The 9,943-nt window shown below is 35.5% G+C and overlaps 4 protein-coding genes, 1 long non-coding RNA gene and 1 pseudogene across 5 annotated transcripts; all 6 read left to right on the plus strand.

Annotated features, from left to right (window-relative positions):
• On the plus strand, nt 1-707 carry LOC130509218 (uncharacterized). Its single transcript, XR_008943359.1, has 2 exons — nt 1-99; nt 386-707. It is a non-coding gene; the product is annotated as an uncharacterized LOC130509218 (long non-coding RNA).
• LOC130510087 (polycomb group protein EMBRYONIC FLOWER 2-like) overlaps nt 1-9,943 on the plus strand; it is a 26,885-nt pseudogene that overhangs the window by 9,240 nt on the left and 7,702 nt on the right.
• LOC130509778 (40S ribosomal protein S20-2-like) lies at nt 1,930-2,527 on the plus strand. The gene is made up of 2 exons (XM_057005971.1): nt 1,930-2,050; nt 2,271-2,527. The coding sequence occupies exons 1-2, from the start codon at nt 1,930-1,932 to the stop codon at nt 2,411-2,413; spliced, it is 264 nt and encodes an 87-aa protein (XP_056861951.1). The 3' UTR covers nt 2,414-2,527.
• LOC130509215 (40S ribosomal protein S20-1-like) lies at nt 3,488-4,649 on the plus strand. Its single transcript, XM_057004959.1, has 4 exons — nt 3,488-3,645; nt 3,814-3,965; nt 4,079-4,192; nt 4,379-4,649. Exons 2-4 carry the CDS (start codon nt 3,851-3,853, stop codon nt 4,519-4,521), a joined length of 372 nt encoding a protein of 123 aa, XP_056860939.1. The 5' UTR covers nt 3,488-3,645; nt 3,814-3,850; the 3' UTR covers nt 4,522-4,649.
• On the plus strand, nt 5,005-6,736 carry LOC130509214 (hypersensitive-induced response protein 4). The gene is made up of 5 exons (XM_057004958.1): nt 5,005-5,277; nt 5,361-5,481; nt 5,573-5,664; nt 5,813-5,909; nt 6,147-6,736. The coding sequence occupies exons 1-5, from the start codon at nt 5,083-5,085 to the stop codon at nt 6,518-6,520; spliced, it is 879 nt and encodes a 292-aa protein (XP_056860938.1). The 5' UTR covers nt 5,005-5,082; the 3' UTR covers nt 6,521-6,736.
• On the plus strand, nt 7,919-8,714 carry LOC108845930 (uncharacterized). The gene has a single exon (XM_018619130.2). The coding sequence runs from the start codon at nt 7,977-7,979 to the stop codon at nt 8,622-8,624; it is 648 nt and encodes a 215-aa protein (XP_018474632.2). The 5' UTR covers nt 7,919-7,976; the 3' UTR covers nt 8,625-8,714.

Here is a 9,943-nt window from a genome sequence, read left to right on the forward strand (position 1 = left end):
AAGGTAGAGGAGCTGAGACGGAACGAGAATGCTTTTCTTCTTGCTTGGCTTGGCCTCGTGGCGTCATCCTCGTCCAAGGCCTTCTTCTAGCTGCTTCAGGTACCCTATTTTCTTTAATCTTGGTTTGGTTTAATTGGTATAAAAATGTTTGGGCAAGAACAATAGAAGAGTGAAGTTTTGTCTGAATTTCGACAAGATTTATGTCCCTTGTCTCTTGAATTTCCAAAGTGTATAGACTTACAGTTTATAGCCGAGCTTTGTTCCTTCATTTGTTGTTTATTGTCTTATCCATCTGTTAGATGTGTTGTATTTTCCCTGTAAGTATAGTTTGTAATGTCAGAGAGATCGGTCTGAATAACACCATCTACTTGTGTTCCTGTTGCAGGCTTTCTTCCAGAAGAGTTGGATAAGTTGTTTGTGAAGTACGTGTATCCGGTGTTCACTCCTTCTGTTGGATTATTTGTGGCTGGAACTACTGCATATGGAGTTCTTAAGTACTTACAAAATGAGAAACTCAAGGATCAAAAGTGATACACACACACACACACCTTTGGATATTTTGAGCTAGCCTGTGATTGTGAGAGGTTGGTTGTTCAATGGTTTAGGGTAAGTGTGTTTGTGTGTTGATCTGATCTTTGTTCTTGTATATGCAAAGAGATGGTTATGTTAAATTAAAAAAATATGTTGGGAGATATATTCAGGTGCTATTATCATTTTATCCTAAACAAAAATCAGACTCAAACTATCTTGTGCCATAAAACTAGAAAAGAAAACTCACGCCTAACCTACATCAACTGATATTATAAACTGTGGGGCAGTAGGCCAAATACCCTGGAACTGATCTCATCGCTATATACTCAAGTTGAAAACTGCTTAGTTCATAGTCTGTGAGCTTCTGCAGTCGGATTTTGCTATGATTCAAATATCCAGCATCAACAAATGCCTTTTCTTAAAATTAACATAAAGTCTTTATGAATTTTTGCAACCACATCGACCTAACACCCAAAGAATGATGTATTTCACATTCTGAGACTAATATGCAAACTTAAATTAGATATTTTAAAATACAACTACAAATTATATTAATATTTCAGTTGATTTTTTTTTTTAAAAGGTAAACTTTGTGATAAATCTTAAAAAGGATAATTTAGTGTTAAATTTGTGTTTACTATTTACAAAAAAAATTAATACAGATTTTTAAAATTCAAAATTTATTTAATTAGATATAATATAATTTATGACAGAGAGTGAGTATAATTGAAAAGTTATTGCCCAACAAAACCACATGGGCTCAAATCGTGCTCTGATATATGGGCTCAAAAAATCTAAAAGGCCCATTAAGGAGTACGCCAAAGGAAAACCTAGTTTAGTTTCCGTGTCTCTTAGTTTATAAGCCAACACCATCTGTCTTCTACAAAGTTGTCGCCCAGTTTCTTCATCAACTCAGCGGCTCCTATCTTCTGTCTTCTCTGGTAAAACCTCCTTTTAAGGATCTAATACAGTCTTAACTCTCTGTAGGCTTGTTTGAATCGAACTGTTATGTGGAAATGGTTTCTGAAACGAATATTTTTGTCTATAATTTGGTTTCGATTTGATATACAATAATTTTGTTTTTGTTTTGGATGTGTATGATGTTTAGCTTAAGGAACTTGAAAAGAAAAGTAGAAGATAGCTATGGCATACGCACCACCAATGAAGCAAGGAAAGGCAGGATTTGAGGAGACACAAGAGCAGATTCACAAGATCAGAATCACTCTCTCCTCCAAGAATGTCAAAAAACCTTGAGAAGGGTTAGATTCTTTTTTTTACTTTAGATTTTTTAAAGGGTTTATCTGCAATATGTATATATAGCAGTACTGGAACTGATTTTGGTCATTAGCAATACACTGAAACTTAAATCATTACTTATGGATGTGTTTGTGTTTTTTGATGGGTAGGTGCACTGACTTGGTCCGTGGAGCAAAAGACAAGAGGTTGAGAGTCAAAGGACCAGTGAGGATGCCAACTAAAGTTCTCAAGATTACCACCAGGAAAGCTCCTTGTGGTGAAGGTCAGTGCAATCAAATCTCTCTTCTCTTTTTCAGTTGCATTGCTGTGTAAATGCTAGCTAGATTGTGGATGCTATTCAGAACTGTCTTCTCCCTGAGTTTGATATTTGGTTGCAGTTAGAAATGCAGTAGATTTTCACATGATTAGCAGTATTATACCTCTCTGTAACAATGGAAGAACCTATATTTATGTAATACTCTCTTTGTGCTTTGTATTTGTAGGAACCAACACATGGGACAGATTTGAGCTCCGTGTGCACAAGCGTGTGATTGATCTGTTCAGCTCTCCTGATGTGGTGAAGCAGATCACTTCCATCACCATTGAGCCTGGTGTTGAGGTCGAGGTCACCATTGCTGATTCTTAGATTCATGCTTTTTTTTAATCTACAAAACTTGTCTTTGAATTCCAGCGACTTCTCAGCTTTTTGTTTGTTTCAGACTTTTGTTTTGTTCCTATATATGTTATCCTTTTGAGTTTATTTTTGTTGAACATCTTATTCTGTTTTGCTAAATCCTTGGGCCTTAATATTATTTAGACATTTGAATTATAACTGAGGATTCATTCTTAAAGGTTAGGGAAATGCAATTCATCATTAAAGCTAGTTATGTGCACATTTATACGGAACTGAAAAACCGAACCAAAACTTGTGTTTGGTTTGGGGGTTTGGATCTTGTGAAATATACTGTTAGATCCTACATTTTTTTTTTTGGTCAGAAAAATTGAAACCGAATTGGAATTAAACTTATCATATTAAGTTTATAATTTTTAAAAATTTCTCATTTTAATCATCAAAATTAGCAGAGATTGTGATTGCCTCAGACTATAGATAATTAGTGGTCCTCCTCAAATTTCTTCACTCAAGCTATGATTCACTACTACTACTTTTCAGGTAGAAAATGTAGTGAAAAATTAAATAGTTCGAGACACTGCCAAGAGTGTGTTCTTCTGAATGGTCGGTTTCAATCATATTTGGCGTGGTTACATGATCGTCTCCTCAAATTTCTTCACTCAAGCAATGCTTCATCGAACATTGCCTTTCGTTCATTTTATTAATCACAGACGTTCCCTAAAAAACCATCATATTATGTTGACTATACCGTTTTGGATAGACTAAAACTTAAATCTACTGTAAAATAAATTCAATACGTAAAATGAATTTCAAACTTGTATTAGATATTTTTTGAAATATAAAATTCAAATCATATTAACATTTCAATTTATTTTTTCATAAGTTCAAATTTGTGATAGACTTTGTAAAAGATCATTTGGTACGAAATTTTTAATTTTATGTTTAATCATTACAAAATATTTTGGTACAGAATTTTAAAGGTTTAGAAATTTCTCTTTATTAAATATCAAATATTATTTTGTGACAGAGACTGAATATATAAATTCAAACAATATAGTCCAACAAAAAAGCACAGGGCTAAATCTTGTTCTGAAATATCGGCTCGAGTAAAAAACTAAAAGGCCCATTAAGGATTAGCAAAAGAAAAACCTAGTTCAGTTTTGTGTCTCTCTGTTTATAAGCTTACAACAAAGTTTGTCGCCCAGTTTCTTCATCAACTTAGCGGCTCCCATCTTCCGTCTTCTCTGGTAAAACCTCCTTTTAAGGATTTATACAGTCTTTAACTCTCTCTGTAGGCTCGTTTGAATCGAACTGCTGTCTAGAAATGATTTTTGAAACTTAGTATTTCCTCTTATATTTTATGGTTTCGAATTGATTTTAAGAAGCTTGTTTTGTTTTGGATGTATGATGTTTAGCTTAAGGAACTAGAAAGAAAAAAGTTGAAGAAAAGCTATGGCGTACGCACCACCGATGAAGCAAGGAAAGGCAGGATTTGAGGAGACACAAGAGCAGATTCACAAGATCAGAATCACTCTCTCCTCTAAGAACGTCAAGAACCTTGAGAAGGGTGAGATTCGTTGTAATAGCGTAATAGAACTTGATGTTGGTCATTAGTATTAGCATTACACTGAAACTTTAATCATTACTGATGGATGTGTTTGTGTTTTTGATGGGGGGTAGTGTGCACTGACTTGGTCCGCGGAGCTAAAGACAAGAGATTGAGAGTCAAAGGACCAGTGAGGATGCCAACTAAGGTTCTCAAGATCACCACCAGAAAAGCTCCTTGTGGTGAAGGTCAGTAATCGAATCTCCCTTCTCTGTTCTCATAATTAGTGTGTTGTGTATATGTGATTCAGAACCGACTTTACTCTTATTTTGTCATTTAGTTGCAAAAAAACTGCAGTAGTTTGTGTGGACGTTTTCTGTAGTATCATGCTTTGCTAGAAAAGCCTAACATGTTTTGTTTTTATGGATATGTAGGAACAAACACATGGGACAGATTTGAGCTCCGTGTGCACAAGCGTGTGATCGATCTCTTCAGCTCTCCTGATGTGGTGAAGCAGATCACTTCCATCACCATCGAGCCTGGTGTCGAGGTCGAGGTCACCATCGCTGATTCTTAGATGCTTGCAATTTAGTTTTATAAACTTTTGTCTTTGAATTCCAGCTACTTCTCGCTTTCTTTTTTTTTGTTGCAAGGTTCAGACTTCTTGTTCTCTTCCTTATATATGTTATCCTTTGGAGTTTTACTTTTTGTTGAACATGCGACTTCTGGTTCTGTTTTGCTAAAGCCTTTGGGCCTTAATATTACAATTCTAAAAAACTCAACACGAAGAATAATATTGTTGTCCAAAAAAAATCACGATATTAAAGTCAAAAGTATTGATTAATCTTTGTTCTGTTTCCCACTGGGATTTTGATTAAACAGACATCAAAATATCTTCAATAACGGTGACGTGGACACAGATATAGCTAATAAATCGGTCAGTGATCGTATCCGTCCATTACTTCTAAACCGCTTGATCGAACAGCCCCAAAACAACGTTGATTCCTCCGTAACAAGAACGGACACGATATAATAATAATAATATTTGAAAAAGAAAAAGAAAAAAGCGAATCGTATAATAATAATAAACACGAGAATCGGTCTAAAAGGTTGAAACTTCTTCTGGATCAATCAAGGGATGGGGAATACGAATTGCATACTGGGAGGTTGCATCGATCAAGCGAGCGTGGGTGTGGTAGAACGCTGGGGACGATTCGAGCACATAGCCGAGCCTGGATGCCACTTCTTCAACCCTCTCGCCGGTCAGTGGCTCGCCGGTGTCCTCTCCACCAGGATCAACTCTCTCGACGTCAAAATCGAGACCAAAACCAAGGTTCGTATCCTTCCGCTGCGATTACAAAAGAGATCTTGAAGTTTATAATCGATGATGAATAGGTTATCTGTTTTGTTTGCTAGGATAATGTGTTTGTGCAGCTGATATGCTCGATTCAGTATCGCGTGGTGAAAGCAAACGCTGACGATGCTTTTTACGAGCTTCAGAACCCTCGAGAGCAGATCCAAGCTTACGTTTTTGATGGTGTTACTTTAACTTCCTCTTTTTGTCTTTTTGCTTTATTGAATTATTGATTTTAATTCTATGTTTTGTTTTCCATATATATCATTAACAGTGGTTAGAGCTTTGGTTCCAATGATGACGCTCGACGCTCTTTTTGAACAAAAGGGAGAAGTCGCCAAGTCTGTTCTTGAAGAACTCGAGAAGGTTTGTTATAATATTATATAATCCCTTCATTATCTCATTATATTGTTTGTTTGGTTTTGGATTGCATAGAGAAAAGTAGTAGCATGCTTTCAAGTGTGAGGTTTTGTTAATGTTCATGAATCATAGATTGTGATTTTTCTCTCTTCAGGTGATGGGTGCTTATGGATACAGCATTGAACACATTCTCATGGTTGACATTATTCCTGATCCTTCTGTTCGCAAGGCCATGAATGAAATCAATGCAGGTTTAAGCTTTATATTCCTTTTATTGCGGCGAATTAGTTTCTCAGACTTTTCATGGCTATCTATAACTATGCATAGAATGTTGAGATTTATGGGACACTTGGTATGTCCTTGTGAAGAGTTTTGTCTTGATTTGGTAGCTGTTTTCATCACCTCATGGGAAAAGTTTTGTACTTTTAATGATGGGGCTCCGTTTCTCATTAGTGTCTCAAACCCCAATTTATTTGAAAAAAATGCAGCACAAAGGCTCCAGCTCGCGAGTGTTTACAAAGGAGAAGCAGAGAAGATTCTCCAAGTGAAGAGAGCGGAAGCAGAGGCGGAAGCCAAGTACCTGGGCGGTGTGGGTGTCGCTAGACAGAGGCAAGCGATCACAGACGGACTGAGGGAGAACATAATGAACTTCTCTAGCAAAGTAGAAGGCACTTCGTCCAAAGATATCATGGACTTGATCATGATCACGCAGTACTTTGACACCATGAGAGACCTCGGAAGCTCATCTAAGAACACAACCGTGTTTCTTCCTCACGGTCCGGGGCACGTGAGGGATATCAGCGACCAGATTCGTAACGGTTTGATGGAGGCGTCCAGTGCTCGTGTCGGCGACGAGGTTTAAAGTGAGATTCACTTGGGGTTGTGAATCTATTTATATTCGTGGGTTTTGCTTTCTTTGATTATGGTTTAAATTACAGTTTAGCACTTGGGTATGTGTGAATTTATTTGGATGTTGCTTCCTTTTATGTTTATGGTTTTAATTTATTAATGATATAAATAATAACCCAAAGTACTTTGAACTCTTATTGTAATTAATATATTCTGATTTTGTTAAAAACGGTGATGCATAAAGAGAGCTTATAGTGATCTTAAATAAATTTTGAGGATCACAAGAAAAAGGAGGACAAAACATGTGTGAAAACAATTGGTTGAAACATTTAAGTAGTGAGAGGTTTTTACAACGAACATTCTTTTGCATGTTTTACCATATGTCTAATAATGGAGAGACGATTATAACAGCAACCACCATGGAAGGGATGCAACGGTTGTTGAAGATTGAATTAAATAATGATCCATGAGAAGTTGGATCGAGTTTAAGAAGATATACAGCAAAGGCAATCACAAAATTGGCATTACCTGTTTTTTTTTTGTAGAGTAAAACCAAATGAAACAAATGGGTTATTTTAGTACAATTCGTGGTGATCACTCATTGTCATTGATAGAAACCCGAAGGGGACATGACGGTCAAGTCCACGTCTGTTCCCCCTTTCTTTGTGTTTGCGGGGATATGACGTGGTCTTGCCGTGATTTATGAATGTTGTGGAAGCATCGTGGTCTAGTGGTCAAGGTTTAAAGGTTTCTATACCCAAATCTGGGATTCGAATCTCAGGCGACGCAATTTCTACACCAAGAAGTTTGGGTTTCAATTCCCAGAGAAGGCAAATTATGCAGAATATTGGAAACAAGTCTTACAAGGGATTTTCAGCATGGCGCAATGAATACCGTCAAGAATGGATCTCATAGGGCGGCTCAGGATGATGCAGTCAGACATGAATTCTCATAAAGCAGGTAGAATGATCAGCTGTAATATCGTCTATGTAATGTTTCTCGTTGTTTCTAATAGCATAATAAACCCGGCAAAAAAAAAACCCGAAGGGGACTACCACGTAAAGGAATCTGATCCACACAATCGTGCTTTTAAATAATATAAGAAACCCTCTGTCTCACAGGAAAGGTTTGGGAGCTCAGATTTCATTATTGAAAAATGTTGCATTGGTTACTTGAATTAACAAAGACCCATGTGTCTTAAAAGACTTAGATGTTATAGTTGCATATACTATTGTACAACTTAGCTGGCAAGGAGTTTCTTCTTTGGTAATAGTTCACTTGTTTAAATTTAATAATTTATGCATCTAAAGTTTGAACTACTTTATTCACCAGTCGTTGTCAACTACTACTTGTCTAAGAAGTATCGTCTTCTATTTAAAGAGTCTCTCAAAGCTATCTCTTTCGCACAAACAACAACTTTTCTTCTTCTTTCTCTCTCCTCTCTCCACTCTCTCTCTCTCATTGCGAAGATGATAGATTCTACCTTGGAGTTCGTCAACAAAACCACTTCCAATTCTTTATTCATGTTTCTCTTCTGCAACGTGATCATCATCTTAATCCTCATGGGAAACTCTAAACCGGGTTCAGAAGACAAGCTCGGTTCGAAGGAACCCATGCTGGTATCTGAATCGGTTCTCTCTTCCAAGTCCATGTTGTTATCTGAGTCGAGGACCCTCAACTCAAAGGCAGATTTTAAGAAACCCGTGCTGATACCTGAATCGGTTCTGTCCTCCAAACCCGTGCTAGTGTCTGAATCGGTTCTCTCTTCCAAACCCGGTTTGGAGAAACCAGAGTTAATATCTGATTCTACTCTCCCGTTAAATTCCGGTTTACAAGAACCGGAAATGATATCAAAGTCGGTTGGCTCCTCCCAGCCTGTGGGTTCTGATCAATCGTTGACTTCTAAACCCGGTTTGAATGTAATATCTTCTGGGTTGAAACTCGGTTCAGACTGTTTAGAGAAGGAGGACGAGAGAGGGAGAATGAGAAAGAAAGAGAGCTTGGAAGTAGAAAATGAGAGCCTGGAAGTGGAGCGTGTGCTTAGAAGACGAGCTGAAGAATTTATTCGTAAAGTTAATACTCAATGGAAATTAGAGAATACTCGTCTCCTATACTAATCAGAGTTTTGTTTGTAATTATCGAAATGCTCTTTTTCAAAAACAATGTTTTTATGGAAATACTTTTTTAAAAACAACTAAATTTAGATATGTGTTTCAACCGTGCAGATTTTTCTTTGAATTGAATACAAAATTTGTGAGTTAATGTTTTGAAATTGTTATACATTATTACATTATAAAATCATATGATATCGAAGAAGAAAATTTTTAATTATATAATTCATGAATTAGTGTTGACAAAAAAAATCATAAATTGGGTTTATTTAAGATTTTGTATATACATGTTCTTATATAACTCTTTTTTACACATGAAGTTTACCAAAACCGAAAAAAATAAACGGAAATCTACCTGGAAATATGGATGTGGTTTGTATCCAGGTCAGGGCAGTGTACATGATCATTTTTTGGACTCCCATGTTTTTTTCGAGTTAAGATCATATCCGAAACATATCGGATAATATTTTGTGTATATTAGATACATTTGAGTATTTTACATATGTTTTTGGTATTACAAATACTTTTTAAATTCTGGGTTCAGCTTTTCGATTTTAGTTTAGAGTTTCAGGTAAAATTTCAATTAAAAAAAAGTATTTTGGGTATTCGTAAAATTGGTTTTTCGATTTCTTGGATCAGAACGAATCAGTTCATTTTGGGTATTTCAATATCTTCGAGTTGTTTGGTTTGGGATGCTTTCGTGTTTCAATACTTTTTTGGGTTTTAGGTATTTCGAATATTTTTTGGTCCAAAATAATAAAATTAATTCGGATCCATTACATACTCAAATATTACATAAATTTTATAAATATTTGAATTATGGATTTTAACCGACCCGGTTTGAAAATGAACCAACCCAAACTTAAACCACAAATTTTCAAATAATGTATCTAGGTATGTTCAAATTTTGGAATCCAAAATGAACCAATTCGTATCTGAGCCAAAAAATTTGATGCTTATGCCTATTCTCTTATATTATACTCCCTCCGTTTCATAATAGATGAAGTTTTAAGAAGTTTTGATGTTTCAAAATAGATGATGTTTTCATCTTTCAATGTAACTTTTTACTTTATCAAAAACTGTGTAACCAATGATATTTTATAGTGTATTTTGTAATTGGTTAAATAGTTTTAAATTTATATTTTAATCATAGCTTTTAAAATAAAAAAACAAGTTTCTTAATAATTGTGCATAACCTAAAACTTCAAGTATTATGGAACAGAATGAGTATTTGGTATGTATTTTATGAAAATTATATTTGTTGAGTTGATGAAACTTAAGATCTACTTGACATAATTTGTCTAATTTAATAATATAAATTTGTA

This window comes from Raphanus sativus, chromosome 3, assembly GCF_000801105.2.
Source record: "Raphanus sativus cultivar WK10039 chromosome 3, ASM80110v3, whole genome shotgun sequence".
Lineage (NCBI taxonomy): Eukaryota > Viridiplantae > Streptophyta > Magnoliopsida > Brassicales > Brassicaceae > Raphanus > Raphanus sativus.

Bases quoted from the DNA above. Each gene is read 5' to 3' on its own strand.
- LOC130509778 (XM_057005971.1), top strand. From the start codon at position 1,930: ATGGGTAGGTGCACTGACTTGGTCCGTGGAGCAAAAGACAAGAGGTTG. The intron at 2,051-2,270 runs GTCAGTGCAATC...TTGTATTTGTAG, and splicing joins GAAAGCTCCTTGTGGTGAAG to GAACCAACACATGGGACAGA.
- LOC130509215 (XM_057004959.1), top strand. From the start codon at position 3,851: ATGGCGTACGCACCACCGATGAAGCAAGGAAAGGCAGGATTTGAGGAG. The intron at 3,966-4,078 runs GTGAGATTCGTT...GATGGGGGGTAG, and splicing joins CGTCAAGAACCTTGAGAAGG to TGTGCACTGACTTGGTCCGC. The intron at 4,193-4,378 runs GTCAGTAATCGA...ATGGATATGTAG, and splicing joins AAAAGCTCCTTGTGGTGAAG to GAACAAACACATGGGACAGA.
- LOC130509214 (XM_057004958.1), top strand. From the start codon at position 5,083: ATGGGGAATACGAATTGCATACTGGGAGGTTGCATCGATCAAGCGAGC. The intron at 5,482-5,572 runs GTGTTACTTTAA...TATCATTAACAG, and splicing joins CCAAGCTTACGTTTTTGATG to TGGTTAGAGCTTTGGTTCCA. The intron at 5,665-5,812 runs GTTTGTTATAAT...TTCTCTCTTCAG, and splicing joins TTCTTGAAGAACTCGAGAAG to GTGATGGGTGCTTATGGATA.
- LOC108845930 (XM_018619130.2), top strand. From the start codon at position 7,977: ATGATAGATTCTACCTTGGAGTTCGTCAACAAAACCACTTCCAATTCT.